The 22,468-nt window shown below is 47.8% G+C and overlaps 1 protein-coding gene across 1 annotated transcript in view; it reads left to right on the forward strand.

Annotated features, from left to right (window-relative positions):
* ANKH (ANKH inorganic pyrophosphate transport regulator) overlaps positions 1–22,468 on the forward strand; it is a 130,188-nt gene that overhangs the window by 75,498 nt on the left and 32,222 nt on the right. Inside the window, exons 2-7 of the mRNA XM_027606340.2 lie at positions 62–278; positions 7,119–7,237; positions 10,212–10,295; positions 16,968–17,138; positions 18,936–19,070; positions 21,152–21,244. Coding sequence (XP_027462141.1) covers positions 62–278; positions 7,119–7,237; positions 10,212–10,295; positions 16,968–17,138; positions 18,936–19,070; positions 21,152–21,244 — 819 coding nt within the window. The remainder of the gene's footprint in view (positions 1–61; positions 279–7,118; positions 7,238–10,211; positions 10,296–16,967; positions 17,139–18,935; positions 19,071–21,151; positions 21,245–22,468) is intronic.

The raw sequence follows: 22,468 nt of genomic DNA on the forward strand, positions 1-22,468 counted from the left end.
GTCCCTGGAGATGCGACGACATTTCTAATGCTGTTTGTGGGTTGTCTTTTTCCCCCCACAGGCCTTGAACCGGGGTATTGCTGCTGTCAAGGAGGATGCGGTGGAAATGCTAGCCAGCTATGGGCTGGCGTACTCCCTAATGAAGTTCTTCACGGGTCCCATGAGTGACTTTAAAAATGTGGGCCTGGTGTTTGTGAACAGCAAGCGAGACAGGACCAAAGCTGTCCTGTGCATGGTGGTGGCCGGCGCCATTGCTGCTATCTTCCACACCCTGATAGGTAAGGCTGCTGACCCTCGCGCAAGGCGCTCGCTTGGGTCGTTTCTTGTTCTTTTCCAGCCATCCGAATGCATTTATTGTAGTAAGTGATTTCTCCAGTAATTATTAAAACATTTATCATGAAAATTTCAAGGGATGAAAGGAATGGGGTTTGTGCTCCTCGCGCAAGAAAGGAAAATGTGTTTTCCCTGGGAAGTCCTAGCTTTCATTCTTTGACTCCCAAGCCCTGTGTCAGAGAGGAAGTGATTTCAGTAAGGTCAACCACATGGCCCAGGCTTCCTAGAGACACGCATTCTGACACACACTCAATCTTAAAAATAAAAACAGAATGGTGGTAATTTAGGATTGATGCTTATCAGCAGTGAGAACAAATGGTTGTTTTATGTGTTAAATAAATAAAACAGATGGTTTTATGTATTGAAATTAACCTATTTTAGGGGCTCACAAGGCTATTTTATTCAAAGACGAGACTAAATACTGTGGCATAACATTCTTTCCATGAAAAAATAAGAAAGCTATATCATACATACCCTGACCCGCAGAGATTGGCACCAAGACCTTGGAAAAGGACTTGCTTTGGAGCCTCAGTCCTGCTTCTGCTGCCTTCTGGGTGACGATAAAACTCTTAAGAGCCTGGGCTCCTTGGCTTTCAAACAGCTCAGCTTTCCGGGCATAAAAATTGAGTGGCACATCTATTGAGCCCAGTTGCATAAAACCCATGAATAACACCTCATAAATCCATCGTGTACCTTCAAAACAGCACCGGCTGCATGAGCTCCATGAATGTCAGTGGTGAATAAAGGAGTCAGAAAATTAACCCAAACTGTTCAGGGTGTATCCAGATGGCAGCCAATGGTTACTCGCACGACCGTGAATCTAAAAGTAAATGGGGCGAGACACTTTTGGTTTTCCTCTTGAATGTAGCACAGACTTTTGTGCTGAGAACAGTGTGAAACCATAAGAAGATGCTACTCACGGGCCAGATTCTGAGCCAAAGTGTTGATATTGATCATTTAACTTGGGCCCAGAGCTTCAGGGCCTGGGGTTGAGAGGAGATGCTCTTCTTCCTTCAACTCAGGCCCTGAATACAAACTTGTGCATGTGCTTTGAAGAAACATCCTACAGCTGGATTTGATCTGGTATACGCCTTGGGGAAAATTCCAGACGTGAAACGAGTAGGTCTAGATAATTTGTGTCACAATGTGTAAATTAGTTCCCTTTTGCTACCAGTTTATTTAGATTTCTTAAATAAGCCCAACGTTCCCTATTTTAGTCATAGTTGCATAAGGCTTTGGGACTAATAGCTAATTACTAGGCGTCTGTAATCACGGAAAAGAAAAGCTGAGTGTCCTGTGTTATGGAAACCGGCGTAAGAAACATGTGGTCATCAAGATAAAAAATCATCGTTTTTCAAGTTAAATCTAAAATTTTCCTTTTTAAAAGAGAATTATAAAATCTTACGTGTGAATCAGAACGGTTCTACGTCCCAGATCGATGTAGCAGTTGTTTTGAGTAGACTCTTGGAATTCTGTTGGACTGACAGACTTTGAAGTCTAGAAAATCCACCAACCCCAAAGTTCGTGTCTGCTCTGTGTGCACCAGAGCCTGGCTCTCGATATCGAAACTGCAGGAGCCTTGGGAGCATTTCCAGCTTTTGGTTCCTGGTCTTTGTTGGGCAGCCACCAATAAGTGTCTCATTTTAGCTAAACTGTGACCACTACTGTTGTTATGGGTGCATCTGTGAGACACCACTTTTTTAAATTGCAGGGCATGGGGTTTGCCACGACCAAACCTTAATTTAGGCCAGTGGTCAGGATGTAGGTGTTCTCCTACTTTCCCCTCTTAATTAATCCACGAAAGAGAGGAAAACTTGCTGACCGTGTATTTGGTTAATTTGAGTCCAAGTTAATTTCACCTGCACGAAGTTAGTGGCGCCTGACCACCTAATTCACACAGATGGAGAAACCACTGCTGCGGCTGTTTTCTTTGTTTACACAGTTGATTCTCAGCAGTGACCTGTAAGGCCTCTTCCACGTCCCAAAGCAGCCTGGGCAGTCAGCACAGCTCGGGAGAACAAGTCCCGAAGCTCCTCCAGTAACTTCTAGAGTGGGTCCATTCGTCAGTCTTCCCGTGTCGGCTAACTTTTCCATTATTCACGGATTATAGACCCATCCTGAAAAGGGTAAAGGGGTAAAACTTGACATCATTGAAACCACCGAGGGTGCTGGACACGGACAGTCTCAGCATAGTCTCAAAATGTATTGTAACCACGTAACCAACCCCCCTCCGTACTCAGTGACTGTGCTCAGCTGAGAGTCGGGAGGCGGCTCTTGGTGGGCTCACTGGGGGGCCGTCAGCCAACAGTGGGCTCGTCCAGATGTCCCTGCTGGGACAGCTGGGCTCTCTTCCACCAGCCTGAGCTTGTGTGGACAGCTACAGCAATACCCCGAGTGAGAAGATAGAGGCCCACCAGGCCTTTTGAGGCCAAGAATTGAAGTGGCCACCGTCTCTGCTGCTGTGCACGACTGGCCAAGACAAATCCCAGGCCAGCCCAGGTTCAAGGGGGTGGGAAACAGACTCCAGCTTTTCACCAGAGGAACTGTGAAATCATATCGCAGAGTAGGGATAAAAGGAGGACAGAAGAATCGGGGACCTCTTGCAATCACTCTACCCCAATCCCTCCTTTGGGGGACGATGGATTCATGCCTTTTGTTCAATCAGTATATATTGAACACCTACTATGTGGCAAACGGTGGGCTAGATCCCGGGAATTCAGGTATGAATAAGGCACATTCTCTAGAGAGAAGCAAGATATCATGCAGTAAATTATTACAAATCCCACTCCACTGAGACTCAACACCAGTGAGGTCAAATTTACGTTCTTGTGTTAAAAATCTCACATTCGCTGTACTTACTTTATGCATGGGTTTATGATATATCTCCAGGGCCTGGGCAGCATTGTACTTCCCACACCCGTATCTTCCAGATAAATGTTGCAACAATGCAGCCTCTAGAGGGGTGTCCTATGTCGGTGTCCCAGCCGCCATGCCGGTAACCAGCCACTTCAGGTCAGCTGGCACGGGCCTGACGCATATGAGCCGTTCGACCATATGTGTGGAAGTGACTTAAATATCAGCCATACGAGCACACACACTTGGAAATGATTCATTAGAAACACAGGGGTCAGGTTACCTGCCTCTGTGAGAAGCCCAGTAAACAGAGAAGCATAATCCGTGGGACTTGTGAGACTTTTAAGTCTGGGAACTTGGGAATTTGAACGAGAAGAAGGGTTCTCAAATCGCCTCTTGGAAATGCGCATATTACCCTGTTACTAGAGTGGGAGGAGGGCTTTCTCCTCACTTCCCAGGGGAAAATAGGTATACAGACTTGTCTTGATTAATATTAATATTTTGTGGCTATTTTGCAACAAGCGCCGGTCACTACTGGATGAACAAGCCTGAGAACCACTGATTCTGGAAAGAGTCCGTCACCCTGATGGGCCCAGGGCAGAAGAGCTAGGGATTTGAATGGCCCTTCTGGTTTCTTCCTGTTTGGGTGGGGTCAAAAGCTGTCTACCTATAAAAAGTTCAAGCCTGTGTCCTCCCTGCTGTGGCCACGTCATGAAATCTGTTTACGTCTTGTTCAGAAGCCTTGTTTAATTTTTCTTTTTAATGTTCTGCTCTTCGGAAGGAATATAAGCTGTCTCAGAACAATCGAGGTAGGGCAGTTTATAGAAATTGATGGTCCATAAATGTTAGGGCAGCCGGCCTGGTAATTATGGACTCTATGCAAAGCACTTTCAACCAATTACCCCCAGCCAACAGCTCCAGCCAGAAACAGCTCAAGGGCACAGGAGGGGAGGAGGGAGGGATTGGGTAAAAAACAGCTGCAGGCCCATCAGTCCCAAAGTCTCCTGGAACCTGGAGGGTGGAAGAGCCGAGGACCAGCTGCAGGCTGAAAAAAGCAAGGGTGTGGGAGGGGCAGAGTCAGAAAACCTGGCCCCCTGAGCTCACCACCCAGCCCTCCTTCAGCGCATCTTCCGCCCATCTTCATTATCCTGCAGAGAGGCACTATTTTTGATGTTTTCATTGATACATTCTAATCAGTAGGTACATTGAGGTCTATCTCCAGAAGGTAGAGAAACTGATTTATATTGATCTCTAGCCACCCCCACCCACCCTGGACCACACAAGCGAACTGCATGCCCTGCTCTCAACCGCTCCAACTCATGGGTCCCAGAGCCTCCCGGGAAAAGACTTCTCTCTCCCGTTCTCAGAAGCCACCTGTGTGGCTTTGCTGGGGTTGTCCTAACAATGTATCCCAGCCTGGGAGTCTAAGACCCCAGAAATGTATGGTCTCCCAGTTCTGGAGGCTGGAGGATCAAGCGGTCATTAGGGTTGCTTTCCTCCCAGGACTCTCCCCAAGCTTCTGTGGTTTGCTGGCAACCTAGAGCCTTCCTGGGTGTGCGGACGCATCACCTCCATCTCTGCCTTCACGTCCATGAGGCATTCTCCTTGTGTGTGTCCACCTGTGTGTCCAAACTTCCCCTTTTTAGAAGGACCCCAGTTATATTGGATTGGGAGCCCACGCTGCTCCAGTGTGACCTCACCTTACCTAATTATATCTGCAATGACCCTGTCGCTGAATAAGGGCACATTCTGCAGTCCGTGGGGGCAGGACTCAACATGTGAATTCTGTGGGGACACGGCTCATCCTGTCTCACGGCCCCTCTAGGTCTCGGCCTTCCCCACTTTCCCGTCAAGCGCAGTCCGTGGCGTTGTCTGTGGGCTCTAACCTTTACCCTGGAATCTCAGCCCATGAGCTATTCCTAGCCACCCGGCTCTCACTCCTGGCATTGCGTTGCTCGTCTCAGCCAGCTCGGCTGCCTTTACCCGCCCCCAGCCTCTGTCCGTCGGGGGCCGAGGGCAGTCTTTGGGCTGGGGCTGGGTCGCCTCCTGGCAGGTTCCGGCACAGTGACCGGTCCCCGACTGAATGAAATGAATGTACACATAATCAGCAGCAACAATAACAAAACCTCCAGGTTTCAGCACCCCAAGTAAACCATTTATGCTCTTAAGGAACACCTTCATCCAGGCCTTGCGTTTCCATCTGTCTGAGGTCTGAGTGCACTTCTGTCCTGGTGGGGAGGGCAGGCTGCAGGGCTCCCCCCCCGAGCCTTCCAGGGGCAGGTCAAGCCTTCTCTAATCTGCTTGTCTCATCTAATCCGTGTGCCTTCGGATCCAAACGTGGACATCACAGCTGCCGCCTCCCCTCCCTCCTGGATTTCTCTTCTTGCTGCCTCAGTGGCTCTGCTGGCCCCACCATGCTCCACCCCTGACATGTTTGCTCTCCTGGCAGCTCACTTTTTGGTTTTCCCCCCGGCCCCCCCTTGGAGAGCCTCGACCTCTCCTCCTGCATTTGCCTCCCCCATCCCACCTGTTCTCAGGATGTCTTACCCATTCCAGCCCCCTGCCCCTTGAAACCACTTTACTTCCCCATCTAGGATTCCATTTGTGCATCTGAATATCTGTGATATCATCCCGAAGACCTGACTTAATTCAAAATTCCTATGATGCAAGACTAATCCGGAAAAAGAGTGGAGGCTCATTTCTCTACTATCACTTTCTTCTTATCAGTTCATATGGTTCCAAGTCATCCCCCAAACTTTGAAGTGGAGGGAGGGGTCTTATTATTCACATAAAATGAGACTCTTACTGCGTCCTGTCTCCTTTCTGATTTCAAAGCAGCTTCTGTAGTTGTCCACTGCATTAATATTCATATTTATAGAAAAATGAAAAGAGCAGGAACAGTGCTATTAAAGCACCATGTAAAACACTATGAAAAACACAAAGATTATTATTTTCTGATCTAGTCTACACATCTATCAATGAGGTAAAAATACCTGAATCGTTTACTTCATCTTTGCTCACAGTACCTGTTGGAATGCCCAGCTAATACACTAGAAAGACCTTTCTTTTTCTTCCTTTATATCTATTCGGCAGCTACAAATTCATTCAGCCTATATCAGTTCAATGCCCACGTGCTTCTCCCAAAAGACGAAACAAAAAGAATAGCAAGCCATGAAAAGCTAGCTTTAACATATTTTATTGAAAGGGCATATTAGCAGGTGCGCCTGGATGGCGCAGTCGGTAAAGCATCCAGTTCTTGGTTTTGGCTCAGGTCATGATCTCAGGGCTGTGAGACTAAGCACCGCGTTGGGCTCCACACTCAGCAGGGAGTCTGCTGGAGATTCTCTTCCTCTTTCTCTGCCCCTCCCCCCCCCAAAAAGAAAAGGCATATTAACATCTGGGAATTTTCTTAGTAAATAAGTAACACTCCGTATAAACATTCAGCTTCCAAACGATCCATCAAGCACCCTTTCATGATATCAAACTAATGGACGCATCCTAAATGCATAATAGTAGGAGACTGAGTAAGTTTATGCTGAGTAAACCTATAAAAAGGAATTCATTGCAACCATTAAAGTGTGGAAGCAAATCATGGAAAGATGTTCATGGTTTACAAAAGAATACATATACGATATGATCCCATTTTTGTGTTAAAACACACACGCGTACCCCATGCACGTGCCCACCGCACACCCATAAATGAACTGGGCAGTTAGAACCCAGAGCATTAACTGTGACCCCCTCTGGGTAGAGGAGTGAGGTTGGAGATGATTTATTTTTCTATATGCTCATCTACATTTTCTCATTTTTCTACACCAAAAAAAAAAAAACCAAATATTACATTTAACGCTGTTTTTGCACCTTTGAGATGAAAAGCCTAAAAGATAACTTTTTCTAAATATTGCCGCGTATGTTTCTTTGGCCCTTTGCAGCTTATAGTGACTTAGGCTACTACATTATCAATAAACTGCACCATGTGGATGAGTCTGTGGGGAACAAAACGAGAAGGGCCTTCCTGTATCTTGCTGCCTTCCCTTTTATGGATGCAATGGTGAGTAACTGTGGGCACTTTAAAAAAATTATGGTGTACATAACATAAAATTTACCATTTTAGCCATTTTTATGGATACAGTTCAATGCATGAAGTACCTTCACATGGCTGTGAATCTTCAGAACCCTTGTCTTGTGAAACTGACTCTGTCCCCATGAGACACTAGCTTCCCGTGCTCCAGTCCCCCCCACCCCTGGACCATTGCTCTACTGTCTGTCTCTGTGAATTTGACCAATCAGGGATCTCCTGTGAGCGGAATGAGACAGCAGTTGTCCTTTTGTGGCTGGCTCATCTAACTTCGCGTGATGCCTTAAAGCTTCCTCCATCTTGTAACAAATGCCAAGAATGTCCTTTTTAAGGCTGCACGATATTCTGTTGTCTGTAGAGACCCCATTTGGTTCATCCATTCATCCATCAATGGACACCCGGGTGACTTCCACCTTTTGGCTATTTTGATAATGGGTTATGAACACGGGTATAAAATACCTCCTTGAACTTCCTGTTTTAATCCTTTTGGGTAGATAGCCAGAGGTAAAATTGCCGGATTATGTAGTAAATCTGTATTTAATTTTTGAGGGACCCTCGTACTGACCTCCATGGCAGCTGTACCATTTTATACCCCCACCAGCACTGCAGAATGGTTCCAGCTGACCACTGACCCGTAACCAGCCCATCTTGTCCATTTATTTGTTGAGAATCGTCTGTACTTGCCACAAAGTTCTGGCAAGAGGCAAGAGAGCCTATTTGAAAATTTCATTTAAATATAAAGTTCTTTTCTGATATATTCAGGATCAAGCGATCAGGCCAGCTTTCTGATAAACTTACCATTTGTGTGGCTTAAGCACCCAAAGCTTTTTAGAATAAGAATCTCTTGAAAATATGGATAGGATTTCATTACTTTAATAACCAGCTTTACTACATGACTAAGGGTGGCTCACTTCCATAGATTAAATTCTTTGTCATGATGCTGAAGAGTTCTCAGAGAATGCTTTTTTTCTATTCCTCTGTGTTTTCAAGAGTTATAAAAGAGACTTAGCAAAAAAAAAAAAAAAATTCCAGTAATGTCCAATGCTGGAAAATGAACCCCTTCTTTGGGCTCCATTTTAGATTACTTTTGGGAGGAGACTGAAAAATATGTTCATTTGTACAGTTTTTCGCCACCCCTCCCCTCAAGTTTTATGTACTGTAGATGTGTGAGGTAAGTGGGCGTCCACACGGAGGTGAGACTCCAGCCCCACATCCTTGGAGGAATGAACCAAGGTCAACAACGTGTGGTCCATCTTCTCCAGTGTTATCAGGAGTGTTAAAACTGCCTGTCATTAGCTTGTGGACGTGGCCCCATGGACTCTCTGACCGCTTCCCACCAGTCTGCACAATGACCTTAAACTCACAGTTTTCACGCAAAGACTCTGATTCTCAATTGATGTGACATCAGTGTCAGTGGGAGAATTTGGCCACTGGAGCACTGGTACCTGGATTTTCTTGTTCTTACTTATCATCAAATAAGAAATTACTCTGTATTTACTCTGGTAGTTGACATATACTCCAAAAAAAGAAAGAAGGCAAAGGGGCTGGATTTCCTAGAACTGGATTCCCCACGGCCCCCCATGCCGGCCTAAGGGGGCACAATAGTGCTTGGAATCGGAAAACTGAGTGAAGTGACCTTTATCACATCCCAAAAGTGTAGAAGCCCAGCTTCCTAGACAGAGTCCTGATATGGCTCTGAGGCCTGCCCCCCATCTATATGGGGGCTCTGTGAACACACAGAAGAATCACCATTATACGGTTAAGTCAGGGACTCAGGACTGAAAGTGAATCCCAGACTCTGGTGTCCCCTGTGTTCATTTCCCTTCAGCTGTATTTATCTGTCGTGAAAGAGTTTCTAAAACTCAGAGGAACACGAGAACATTGGTGATTAACACCCTTTGCTTTCCTGTTTCATTTACCAACTGCCCCCAAAGACCCAGCAATAAGAGACGATTCATAAAGAACAAAATAACGAACACTTATAAAAAGCCAGGTAATCTCCCCGGGCACACACCCCTCCACACCTACACCTTCAGTGCAGCCCTAATATATTGGTGAGAGAGATAATAATTGAAAACCACAAAGCTTATCATCCCGATGGCTTTGGTCAACAAAGGGAGCACACAAGCCGCTATTTGCAAATGTTATCGACAGTTTGCGTTTCTTTCCACGTCTGGCACCTCGAGACCTGTGAGCTGAGGGAGGAAGTGGATGTAGCAGCTGCTGTATATGAAGTCCTGACACAGACCTTGGAATAAACCATATTTGTCTGATGGTGTGTAGCTCACACGAAATGTTATTGCTGTGTTGGTCCACGGTGGCCTTTCCGGGTTAGAAGGATGACCCTCACACAGATCCTGTCTTGAACTTCAGACCTCCAAACTCCCCGACCCCCAGGCTTTTCATCGTCTGCTCCCCTTCGAGGACCTTCCTCTTCATTTCCCTCAGAGGCAAAGTGTCAGATCAGATCCTGCCCCAACTTGAAGAGAAGGAAGGAGTAGAGCCCTCATCATTTGATGAGAACCTATAATGACTATAATAACTCAGAACCAAACTGGAGCCCTCATTATAATACCTTCGTAGAAGGGGAATGTTTCTGCCTTGTCATTCCGGCTGCCCCAGAGAGAGAGAGATGGTGTTTCCTCTGTTCTTGGTATCCACCTAGCTTTCCTGCCAGGAAAACTAGCGAGCACCCTGGGCTCCATTATCATCCGTACTAAATAAATACTGTGCGGTCACTGATCCCACTTAAAAATCTAATGAGGACCTAGTCATCAGGCCAAGTTACAGTCATTTGACCAACGGAAAGTTTGTCCTGTGCTCCGAAGGTTCTGAAGGGGGAAGGAAGGTAGAGAGTCTATTTCCGGAATGCCCAGTAAATCATAACAACCATAAGTCATCCAATCCTAATGGCGTCTCTCATGCCAAATTCTCTTCTTTCCGGCAGGCATGGACCCATGCTGGCATTCTCCTAAAACACAAATACAGTTTCCTGGTGGGATGTGCATCCATCTCCGATGTCATAGCTCAGGTAAGTATGGTCTGTGTACCCGTCGGAGCTCCTCGGAGCCCATGCCTGCTTCATTGACATGCATTCCCTCTGCGGGGCCTTCCTGCGTTACTCAAACCAAAGGTGGACATCCGTGAAGGTGTGTTGAACAAGTGAGACAATGAGACCTCTTGCAGTAGAAGTATGTCTAATCCTGCAGGAAGGAGGGTGGTAGGAATTGAAATTCAGCATCAGAGGTTCAGGCCTTTAGGCTGACCGTTGGGTCCCAGCACGCACGTGTTTGGTGGTCAGAGGGTCGCAGTGTGCTTGGCTGGGTGCACACTTGGCCCTCTGTGTGGCCTCACAATACGTGATCTGTCCCTCGGCTCTAGAGGGAGCACAGAGGAATTCTTCTTCCATGTTGTTTCTCGTGTAGATGCCACACGGGGCTGCCTTTCACACGTCATTAGCCCACATTGAACAAGAGCCAGGAAGTTGGACACGGTCTGAGAAGAAGGCCTACATTGCCCTTTCTGTGGAGTCCAGCTCTGGCACCAGCCCTGGTTTTCCACGTTCCCTCCTTTCTTCTGCCACCCAGGATACTGCATGAAAAATTTCAGCAGAAAATTGAATTCCTATAATCTATAAATTACAATCAGAGGTTTGAGAGAACCATTTCTTCACAGAGGAGGAGGGATGGACTGATTTTTAATCTCCTTTTCCAATTCTCAGTTCCATTCTGTGAGCGTTTCCGTGCATTTCTGCCTCGTTTCCCCCATCGGAAAAGCTAGTTCTGTTAGCCACCTTTTTGAAATAATCTACTGCCAAACTGTTAGTACCTCCCTAAAGACCAACAATTACATTTCTAAATTAATTGCATTTACTCCATGGATCACTATTAAAAGTAATTTAAATTAATTCCTGCTAACACCATGTATGTGTGTGTGTGTGTGTGTGTTTGCACGTGCATGCACGCCTGAGCATGCCTGAACACTAGTTCACGTCATCCTTTGATGTATCTTTGTTAATTTTATTTGTGAGTTATTAGAGAATTTTGTCCCGATCTTACTTTTATTCATCCTCTGAGAGATGAACTAAACTGCCTTGTTCACTCTAGTCAGTTCATTTGAAATTAAGGAAACACCTCTCGTTTGCAACATTGGCATCAGCAACTCAGTGAGTATTTATAGATGTGTGTTTTCTTAAGGGCAAATAAAACAAACAAACAAACAAACAAAACTTAACTTGGCCTAAGATAAATATAGTGAGCATCTAAGAGTAGAAGAGAAAACCATATCCCCGAAAAATGCTTTGCCAGTACGGCTACGGCCATTTCCTTCTCAGTTGTAAGCCTAGTCCTGGCCGACACCTGCTGGGAGGGCTCACAAGGGCAGAGTAATCATATCAGGTTGGTAGAAGAGATGGGAGCTGGATTCAGATGCCATCTGGCCTCGGGCTATGCCTGGTGAAGTAGTTACTTTAAACCGTGTAGTTTGAAAGTTTGGAGGAATAAATGCAATTTTTGTTCCTAAATTTTTTATTGCCCCTGCCCCACCCCCAGCTTTATTCCTCTGTTTCTTGAAAGCATTTGTTAATTACCAAATTTATGAGTAGATAGGTCTCAGGCAAAGTCCTTTGAAAATACCACCTTGGCATAGATAGATAGCAAGTCGCCAATGGTAAAATGAAAATAGTTTATAATACCTTGCATTTCAGTGGCAACTCCTGTGTTTTAAGATTTTTACTAAGCTGGGATGCCTGGGTGGCTCAGTCGGTTGAGGGTCTGACTTGGTTTCTGTGCAGGTCGTGGCCTCAGGGTCACGGGATCGAGCCCCACCTTGGGCTCTGCTCAGGGTGGAGTCTGCTTGTCCCTCTCCCTCCTCCTCTGCCCTTCCTCCAGCTCTCGCGTGCTCTCTCTCTCTGTCTCAAATAAATAAATATATCAAATCCTTTAAAAAAAATGTTTTACTAAGCTAATTGATCTCTCACCATAGTACAAGAAAGTTCTCTTGGTTTGGTTCATCCATGCAATGATGCTTTTCTGGGCCCACCATTCCTGTCAATAGTGCTATGTTCTAAGGGCGCCTGGGTGGCTCTGTCCATTAAGTGTCTGCCTTCGGCTCAGGTCATGATCCCAGGGTCCTGGGATCGAGTTCCGTATCAAGCAAGCTCCCTGCTCAGCAAGGAGCCTGCTTCTCCCTCTCCCTCTGCTGCCTCCCCTTCTTGTGCTCACTCTCTCACTCTGTCAAATAAAATTAAAAAAAAAAGCACTACGTTCTAATATATTGCCAAAGAATTTATGAAAAATATTGCTGTTTCTGTTGTGATTCACAATCACCTGGTCAATATTTGCTCAACATCAACATGAGTATTCTCAGGACATTGTTGGACCTTACTGGGACCTCCTGTCCAAGCCCTTGCCTCCTGAACTCAGCCGAGGGTGCCGGGGCGGGAGGCCACCATCCCAGGTCAGCAGTGTTGCTGTACTACCGTCAGTCCCTGTCTCTTCATCTCAACCTTCTGCCAAGATCCCACTCCTGAACCCCCTATGATGCACCTTTCACCGCCTGTACCCAGGTAGTGGGTGCTCCTGCAGCAAGTCACACGGTGGCACACGTCGATGGAACTATGTATCTCTGCTCATCACTCTCCACCGCTGAGACTCCAGTAGCTACGGCAGACTGGCCCTCCCCTCTTCGCTCTTCCCAGTAGACCAGTTCCCTTCCTGCTTCCGTGAGAAAGTTGAAGCAACCGAATTCTCCCACTTCTGGCCACCAGACCTACAAGCCAGCCTTCAAACCCTCCGTCATCTGCGTTTCTCCCCATTCTGGGAGACAGGGTGCCCTTTCACTGTGGTCCAGAACCACTTCTTCCACATGTGCCTTGGATCCTGTGCTTTCTCCAGAACCAGATTCAGCCGGCTCTCCCTCATCCGTTCTCTCTCCCCTGGGTCATTTCTCTTGACGTGTAAACGTGCTCACCTGTCTGCCGTTTTAACACAATGACCAACAAGAACTCTTCTCTGGCTCCCGTGAGCCTCTCGAGCTACAATTGTCTCCGTTACTTCACAGCCAGACTTTTTGGAAGGGGGGATTTTCGCTCAGTGTCTCCATTTCTTTTTTACTTCTATTCTTCTACCGCCTTCAAGTCTGCTGCCCCCCCCCAATCAGCTCACCCAGATAGTTCTTGCTAATGACCTTTGTGTCACTTAATCCACTGGACGGTTCCCAGCAACTCATTGGCCATCTCTTCACTGTATTCGCTGCTCCCTCCTGCACGAACCACTCCCTCCCTCTGGTACTCAGCACCGCAGTCCTGGTCTGTCTCCTCCTTCTGAAGGCACACCTCCTCTCTGGAGGTGAAAATGTGGACGTCCCCAAGATCCTTCTCTCTCCTCACTGTATTCTGTTGGAGGAGAATCTAATTCACGCCCTAGGTCTATACCATCTCTCACAGGACCAATGATTCCCAAATATCCATAGCCAGGTCCTCTCCTCTGAGCCCCAGACAACGTACCTAGCTGCCTCTGTGACGGCTCCACTCAGATCCTTCAACGCCACCGTAAGCTCGAATTCACACCTTCTCTATCAAGCATTTCGGTTTTGAGCAAATCAGTGGCACTGTCATCGGGTCAGAAGCTTGGGGACCATCCTAGGAGCATCGTCTTCATCACCAGGCCTTTTGGATTTTAATCCTAGATGTGTCTTTCATCTGCCCTCTTCCCATCTCTCCGCCGTCACCCGGGTCCGAAGGATCACCCGTCCCACCTGGACCGCTAGAGAGGTCTCCTGACTTGCCTCTGCTCTGGCGCTCCTTCCTTCCTTCCTTCCTTCCTTCCTTCCTTCCTTCCTTCCCTCCTTCCTTCCTTCCTTCCCAGTGCAGACACAGTGATCTCTTCTCTTGGAAATTCTGGCCCCACTGCTCAGAAGCTGCTTTTAAAAATGGCTTCCCGGCGTTCTTGAGATAAACAGTCAAAATGATGGCAGACAACGTGCTGAAGACCCCTGGGCTCTGCTTCCTCCCCAGCCTGGCGCTCTTCTCTCGTCCCCTCGCTCCCTGCATCCCAGTCACGGGCACTCCATTCGGGGCCCTGGTGTGGCAGAGGCCCCTTCCACGGGGCTCTTTGCTTCGGCCCCTCTGCTCAGGAGGAGATGCTCTGCCTCAGGTCCTCCTACCTGCCACAGACTCTTGCCACTCCTGCCTACCTCCTGCAGAGGCTGCAGGTCTCAGCTCAGATGGCACACAAGGGGAGGCCCTCCCCCACAGCAGCCGGGCATCCCGGCAAAGCCACGCTTCCTTCACCCCGTCAGCGGATGCTCGCCAGTGTCATGGTTCTGATTCCTGGCCCTGCTCTTCCGCTGGACTGTCAGCTCCCGGGACGATCTCTTTATCACTGGACTCTTGGGCACAGAGTTCAGGGCCAGCACCAAGCAGGCTCTCCCTGGGAAAATCCTCACTATGAGAGTAGGTTCCTGCTCAGAAAATAACCTGATGTTTTTGGTGGTGATATCAACCCACAGTGAAGATGTAAGCTCTGTGATGGGTGCTGGGCCCATGGCATCGAGCTGGTAAATGTGAGGGAGGCTGTGTGAGAGCCACTGGCCCAGGGCATCCCCCTCCCTCGGGCCCACATAGCCCGCCCCGATGCCCAGGCCATTTTCTTGTCATCACTGCACTTCTGTTTTTGCCCATGTCCCCCTTTCCCTTCTTGTCCACATCCTCCTCTGTGGTCCTGCCCAGCAGGCCTCCATCTCCAGTGGCCATCCTGATGGCCCCGGGAGCCTTCCTGGACTTGGCAGCAGAGGGGGCTTGGTCCTTGTATTCCTATCTCATACAACGAGTTTTCAGTCTCTACACACAGTCATCTTAGCGTACACTGTGGGTTTCTGTCTGCCCAACGGTCAGCTTGCTGCACCCGTTCGAGCGGGAGTTTGCTCCTTAGATGCATCAGAAGCATTAGAGACGTCCCCGCGCGTCGGGGCCCCGTCACAGAACTCCCAGTCCTCTGTTCCTAACACAGTGTTAGCGAGGCTTCCCCAGCTGGTGTCTGCATTTTCAGTGGACACGTTATACTTGTTCCACTTGGAAGGAACAGGCACAGAGCCGGTTACGGGCATCTTGACTTCCATCCGTGGGCTCCGCTGCGTCCTTGGGGAGTGGGAGCAGGAGTCTGAGCACCACGCCAGCTTGTGTCGGCTCACATTGCCGGTGCTGTGGCAGCCTGGTTGTGTTCACGCGGCCAAGCTGTGCCGGAGGCTCCCGGTCCGAATCGGCCTCGTGTACTGGGTTTGAGAATGACAGCCGGCACACACGATGCAGCCCATGCTGCAAACAAACCACCTCCAGCATCTGATACTTTTACTGTGCTCAGAAGTTTCTCTGTATTACCCTGTCGTTCTGTGTTCCCTCCAGTAACTGAATGCACTCATCCAGTTCCTCATGCTCAGTCTCTAGCTTCCTTTTTAACTTTTTGTCATCGCTGATTTCTTGGTACTGCAGTGATGGGGATAAGCCTCCTTGGGTCAGGGTCACTCAGTGGTGGTCTATTTTGCATGCCTGTTGTTCCGTGGATATTTGGCCACTAAAGTTACGGTAGCTCACGGGCGCCTGGCCGGCTCAGACAGTAGAGCATGGGACTCTTTAATCTTGGGGTTGTAAGTTCAAGCCCCAGGTTAGGTGTGGAGATTGCTTAAAAATGAAATTAAAAAAAAAAAAATAAAGTCAGCGTAGCTCAGGAAGAGTGTCCCCCTCCCCATTAGTTAATTTTCACACCGTGTATGCTCAGTGGTCTTCTGAATGTGGGAATCCCCGGACGGCTCTGGACATCGGCTGGGCTGCTTCTCTGATCTTTGTAGACAGGAAAGTTAAATACATTGTTAAATTTGTTTTAGAGATTATATAGTCAGTAGAGATCAATACTTTATTATTATTTTAATCCTTCCTGACTCTCTTTTTTTACCTCCACCACTTTTGTTAGTATTTTAAATTTTAATTTAGTTTGTTTTCTAATAATTAACAGTGGTGCTTTTTGCAGCATTTTTAGTGGACTCCATCTTACCAATGTTAATGTCTATTTTTCTGTATACATCACTGATCACCACTACTTTTTCCTTGTGGACTTAGGTCCTCCAATGTGGATTACGTGTGCGTGTTAGAATCCAGGCTCAAGAAGGCAAACCTCTACCACATCTTTTGGGGGTCTAGGGGACCAAAGTGTCTAGATATTTTTTAGCAATCACCTTATCCAGATGTACAGTTGCCTTAAAAGAATCTTAGAGGGGCGCCTGGGTGGCTCAGTCAGTTAAGCGTCTGCCTTCGGCTCAGGTCATGAGCTCAGGGTCCTGGGATCGAGCCCCACATCGGGCTCCCTGCTCGGCGGGAAGCCTGCTTCTCCCCCTCCCCCTGCTGCTCCCCCTGCTTCTGCTCTGGCTCTCCCTCAAATAAATAAACAAAATCTTTTTTTAAAAAAATAAAAGAATCTTAGAGGTGAATGTAGCAAAGTGATTGTGTACTCTTCCCCTGAAGCCCAGATATCTGACCCTGAATTCTGTGAGGGCAGCATGGAGCCCCAGCCCCGGTTTCTGTTCTCCTCGTCGGCGTCGCGGTTTTCACTCGGAGGTCTGTCTCATCCGGAGGGCGCGAGAGGTCGGCAAGCGCGCCCGTTGTCTGGTTCCGGCCTCCCCGCCGACTCATTCTTGTCTTCCCACCTTCCAGGTCGTGTTTGTCGCCATCTTACTGCACAGTCACCTGGAATGCAGAGAGCCCCTGCTCATCCCCATTCTGTCCCTGTACATGGGCGCCCTCGTGCGCTGCACCACCCTGTGCCTGGGCTACTACAAGAACATCCACGACATCATCCCCGACAGGAGCGGACCGGAGCTGGGGGTACGGCCTTCGAACGCGCCCACGGCCTGTCTGTGCATCCGGGGGCAGTGGGGTTCTACCCCAGCCCTCCGTGAAATGGGAAACCTGAATAATAAGCCCATGCCCTAAGATGTCCAGTGCTAGGGCGTGTCCAGAGGCAGAGACCAGGTGGAGGGTTGATGGCCTCGGGAGACGGAAGAGGTCTCAGAGGTCACCGTGCAGCCTCCTTATTTGCCTATCAGGAGACTGAGGCACGGTGGGTCAGGTCGGGCTGAAGAGTAGATACGGCATTTTTGGTTCTTCGTACCCTCTATTGTGAAAAGCAAGTCATTCTATATATTAATCAACAAGTATTTGGGGCTCATGGTACCTTGAAACTCACATTCGGGTTATTCTTAAATTCACAGCAGGGCCCGAGGCTTTGTTTATACTTTCTGTGCTGGCCAAACGCAGTCGCTCATTCGGGCACCTTCTGTGGAGTGAGCAGAGCATGTAGGCACCAGGGGCGGGACAGAAGAGCTTAAAATCTGGTCTCTGCCCTCAGGCAGCTGTATTACACCTCACCCGGTAGATGAGAGCAACACAGAAGCAACACTTAGACGTGGACCCCAGACAGCGCGCAGATCTGCCATGGGAATACAAGAGCCTCGAAGCTCGGAGAGGTCTGAGATGCTCCCCCTGCCTCCTAAAAGGCGGCAGAGCTTGGCCTGCGCCTCCAAAGTGGAGTCAGATACTAGCAGGGTATAATCCTCCCCGAACAGCCCAAATACTTATTCATCATAAGTGCAAACACTATCTGACTTATGTATATGCTAATCTACCCTACCCTTCGGTACCAGACATCCCTGGGCTTGGTTTCCATCGAGCTGTGAGGCCCATACACGCGATTCCGCATAGCCCCGAATACGTCCCCAGACTCCACCCTCTGATCCCGCCCTTGACCACAGGTTACTCTTGGCATGTCAGAACAGTAATTGTATTGACCACTTACCTCCCTCCGAGGGCAGGCCATCAGTAAAATCTGATCTAGTTGCTTCCACATCACTAGGACAACCACATCAAATTGGTCTTGATGGTGACAATCCATCTCTGAACATTGAGCCGCCAACCAGGGGAAATAAAAGTGGCTGGCATGGTTCCACGATGTAACTCTTAACCTCTGAAGAATCAAAACCAAAGTTAAATCATAAAAGCCAGGCTTGAAAGATTGCACACCTCTCTGCTTTGTAGAATTCTTAATAAACCACATTTTCTTGACCGTGCTTTTATTTTTATGCTTCTGAACATTCACGTGACTTCTGTCAAAGCTTTGAGAATAAGAACCTTGGTAGTAGATTTATACCCAAATAATTAGGCACTTTTGTGACCTGACTGGTTACAAAAATAAATTATAATTTTTTTCTTTTTTCTTTTTTTTTTTTACTTCTGAGAGTTAACCTCTTACTGACATGGCTTCTAGCCAGTCAGTTTGGTGATTTAAACAAAAACCAATTTCCATCCTGTTTCCCAGGCCATGGAATTGGGTTCTGCCTGGCTTAGAGCTGCCCTGCTTGGAAAACAGTGATTTGGATCCATCAAACTTAAATGTGTGTTTTGATTTCACGGTAACTTGCCAACTGTCTGAGTTAATTTCTAATAACGCTGTATGGTTTATTTTAATTCAAATTGGCTTGGCTACAGAGGCTTTTCCTTATATTATTTTTAAGTACAATGAATTGACTCATTATTGACATCAAAAGGAAAAGCTTTGACTCTGAATTGTTTTTTCTGTTCTGCTTCTAAAACTTAGTAAATTTTTATCTCCATTTCTTGACGCAGGGAGATGCAACCATAAGAAAAATGCTGAGCTTCTGGTGGCCTTTGGCCCTCATCTTGGCTACACAGAGAATCAGTAGGCCTATTGTCAACCTCTTTGTTTCCCGGGACCTTGGTGGCAGTTCTGCAGCTACTGAGGTAGGGCCGTTTCTGGGGATGGGGGCACTTGTGGTCACCTTGTGAAGAATGGGGGGGGCGGGAAGGTGGATACAGACTTGTTTGCGATTCATTCGGAGAGCTCAGGTAATTCTGTGGTATCAAATTATGGGACCCGTTCACACTCAGAAGCCATGAGGATCTTAGAATCACATAACTGTTTACCTTTATGAGTACGGAAGAAAACATCTCCTTCATTCTTCTCGTTGACCAGATCTGAGGCAAGGGCACAATTGTTAAGGGCGCAAAACTAGCAAGAAGGCGGGCTGGTAGTGGAATCCAGATTTGTCTGACTCCCACCCGATGGCCTTTCGGTTTTCCTGTGGAGTTAGCATGATGTGCTGTGGTGACAGAACCCCACAGACTCTGCCATGCAGCAGCAGACGTGACCAGGCCCAGACTGTGAAGCCCAGAGCCCCCATTCTGACCCAGCCCACTCTCACCTGTTCCTGCGCTGCCTTCCTGCATGTACCCTCCCCACCAGCCCATCATGGCTCTGTATGCTCTTTGGCAATCTGCCCTCCCCCCAAATGAGGATCTCCATTATTTACTCACTCACAACTCAAGAAATTTATCTGGAAACTGGCAGCTACTCCAAAGAGTTGAATCATTTTTTCCATCTTTCAAGTATGGTATGAACAAATAGAATTACTTCATTTGTCTCCTCCTCTGCTGCCCTCTGGAGAATTGATTCTGTCTCTGGAACTGCTGATCCTTCAGGAAGGCTGGTGGCCACTCATTAGGGCCTTCTCTTTCCACGTCACCCTTGAATGCGCTGTCAGCGTGTCTCCAGCCTGGGATCTCCTGCCAGTTTCCATGTCCTGGGAAGCAGCTCATGTAGGCTTGGAAAGAGAAGCACATAAATCACAAGCAGGATGCTTTCTCCTGCCTCAGTTTGTTCTTGGATTTTGTGTTTTGGATCCCGAAGGTCATCTTAGGTGGCTCTTGTAACCCAAGAGCTTTCTTAGTTAATGACATCAGTTTCAGTTGCTCAGGAAAAAAGTATGTGACCCCCATCATTTGTGTGCTGGAATTCCATCTTCCCGTTAAAACAAAACAAAGCAAAAAGACAAGGTAAATGATACAGTAGAGTCATTTCTAAAATGACCTCAATGGCATAGAGGCTCAGCATGGAGGGTGCAGGACAGATACGTATTGAGCCTCTACTCCGTGTCTGCCATTTATGCACATTTCATGGACTCCCAGCAAACCTGTGTGATGGATCTCATTAATCCCAGGGTTCTGCTGGAGGAACAGAAAGGGAGGTCTGAGAGGGTCCCTGCTTCACCCAGCTGGAAGGTGACCAAGGGGAGGTTTGCCTTGGGCCCACACAGCAGTGTCTTCGCCCAGCTGGGGACTTACCTCATGTTCCAGGCATCACTGTTATGTTAATTAAAATAGATGAAGCCTATACTCTGCCAAAATGTGGGGTTTGATGCTTTGTTTTCATACTCCTTCCTTTTCATCCACATAAAAGGAGAAACTCTCAATTTCATGGAAGAACAGGTTTGGTCTCCGTAAGAAATATTTATTTAGTTTCTTAAATTAAAAATCAGAATCGGGCTATCCTGGCTGGACAGATTAAAAGTGGGTTGAATCAGAAAGAGAGCACCCTAAAGCCACCAACAAGCGCATACTCCCAGCCAGCCAGAAGGACAGAACGGAGGCAGAGATGTGGACCCTGAGCAAAGACTATCTGGAGAGCAGAAAGGGCTCAAAGTCCCATTTCGGGACTTCAGAATTGGGCTAGACTGGAGGACTCCACTTGGCTCAATGGAAAGAGCAAAGAACCTTGGTCTGGTGGGCCTGGGCTCAAACCATAGCTTGCCGAGCCAGCACGCAGGCTCCCGCATCCCACTCCCATCCATGGTGGCAGTGGAGTGCCTGTCCCTCCCCGTTCCCCCAGGCCGTCCTGCGGAGGCCAGTGCTTGTCACCCAGTGGGGAGTGATCCATCTGCGGTGGCCGCCCCAGAGACAGCTCCCTCTGCCCCGTGGCAAGAGCAGCTACAGGAGATGCTCTCTGGGACACCAACACTGACTCTGCTGGTTCTTTTCTCTTGTAGGCGGTGGCAATCCTGACAGCCACATACCCTGTGGGTCACATGCCATATGGCTGGCTGACAGAAATCCGTGCTGTCTACCCGGCTTTTGACAAGGTGAGAACCTGGACGGTGCGGTGTCTGAAACGCTTTCTTTAAAATTAGCCTTTGATAGACAGGCGTCTCCAATGAGGAACGCTCTGATACTCCCCGGTCTCACCTCCCTCTGAAAGGTGAACGTGGTGTGGGGGAGGGGGGGCGGGGGGAGGGGGTGTTGTCAAACATAATTGTGGAATATTTCCCTCAGAAAATAACAGAGGTAACGAAGCTTACCTTGATGCCAATTCTCTAATGCCCTCCAAACTATATTCACTTTTAGGTTATCCTATTGAGAAATTGTTAATTTTTTTGCAAAGGGGAAAATGTACTCTCAAAAAAGTTTATTACATTGAATTTTGTTTCCGTGGTTTGTTTGTTTGTTTGTTTGTTTTAATTAAATGAATGGTTTGCTGACCTCATAGCAGATATGAAGGTACAGACAGGATTGTGCACTTGAGCTCCTAAGCTTCTGGATGGATCTCTTCCGGTATATTCAGTGTCCATGCACCCCGAAGCTGTCCATGCAACCGACCTGGGTCCAGGTTGCTTTGGATGTAGCGGACTTATTCCAGCTGAAAGCCTCTGTTAACAGCAACTCTGTCCTCCCACAGCTGCTGGAATAGCCTAGGCAGGCACACACCCTTCAGACTGGTAGCCTGTGCCTGGGTCGGGACTATCCTACCAATCATTGAATTAATGTCTATTTCCTTAAAGCTTAATGACTTGAACCTGTAAACATTTATAGCAAAACATAACCCCCAAAGATAGTAGACAGTTTTTTTAAGAATTATTTATTTATTTGAGAGAGAGGGAGCAAGCAGGGGGCAGGGGCCGAGGGAGACGGAGATAGAAACTCAAGGAGACTCTACACTGAGGCCCGAGCCCGACAGCGGGGCTCGAACTCACAAGCCTGAGATCATGACCTGAGCCGAAACCAAGAGTCAGACGCTTAACCAACTGTGCCACCTGGCGCCCCTGTACAATGTTTTTAAAATTAAAAATAGAGGGGCGCCTGGGTGGCTCAGTCAGTTAAACGTCTGCCTTTGGCTCAGGTCATGATCCCAGGGTCCTGGGATCGAGTCCTGCGTTGGGCTCCCTGCTCAGCGGGGAGCCTGCTTCTCCCTCTCCCTCTGCCCCTCCCCGCTGCTTGTGCTCTCTCTCAAATAAATAAATAAAATCTTTTAAAAAATAAAATGAAATGAAAAATAGGAAAGAAGCACACAACCTGCACTTGTACTTTTA

Source organism: Zalophus californianus, chromosome 5 (genome assembly GCF_009762305.2).
Source record: "Zalophus californianus isolate mZalCal1 chromosome 5, mZalCal1.pri.v2, whole genome shotgun sequence".
Taxonomy (NCBI): domain Eukaryota; kingdom Metazoa; phylum Chordata; class Mammalia; order Carnivora; family Otariidae; genus Zalophus; species Zalophus californianus.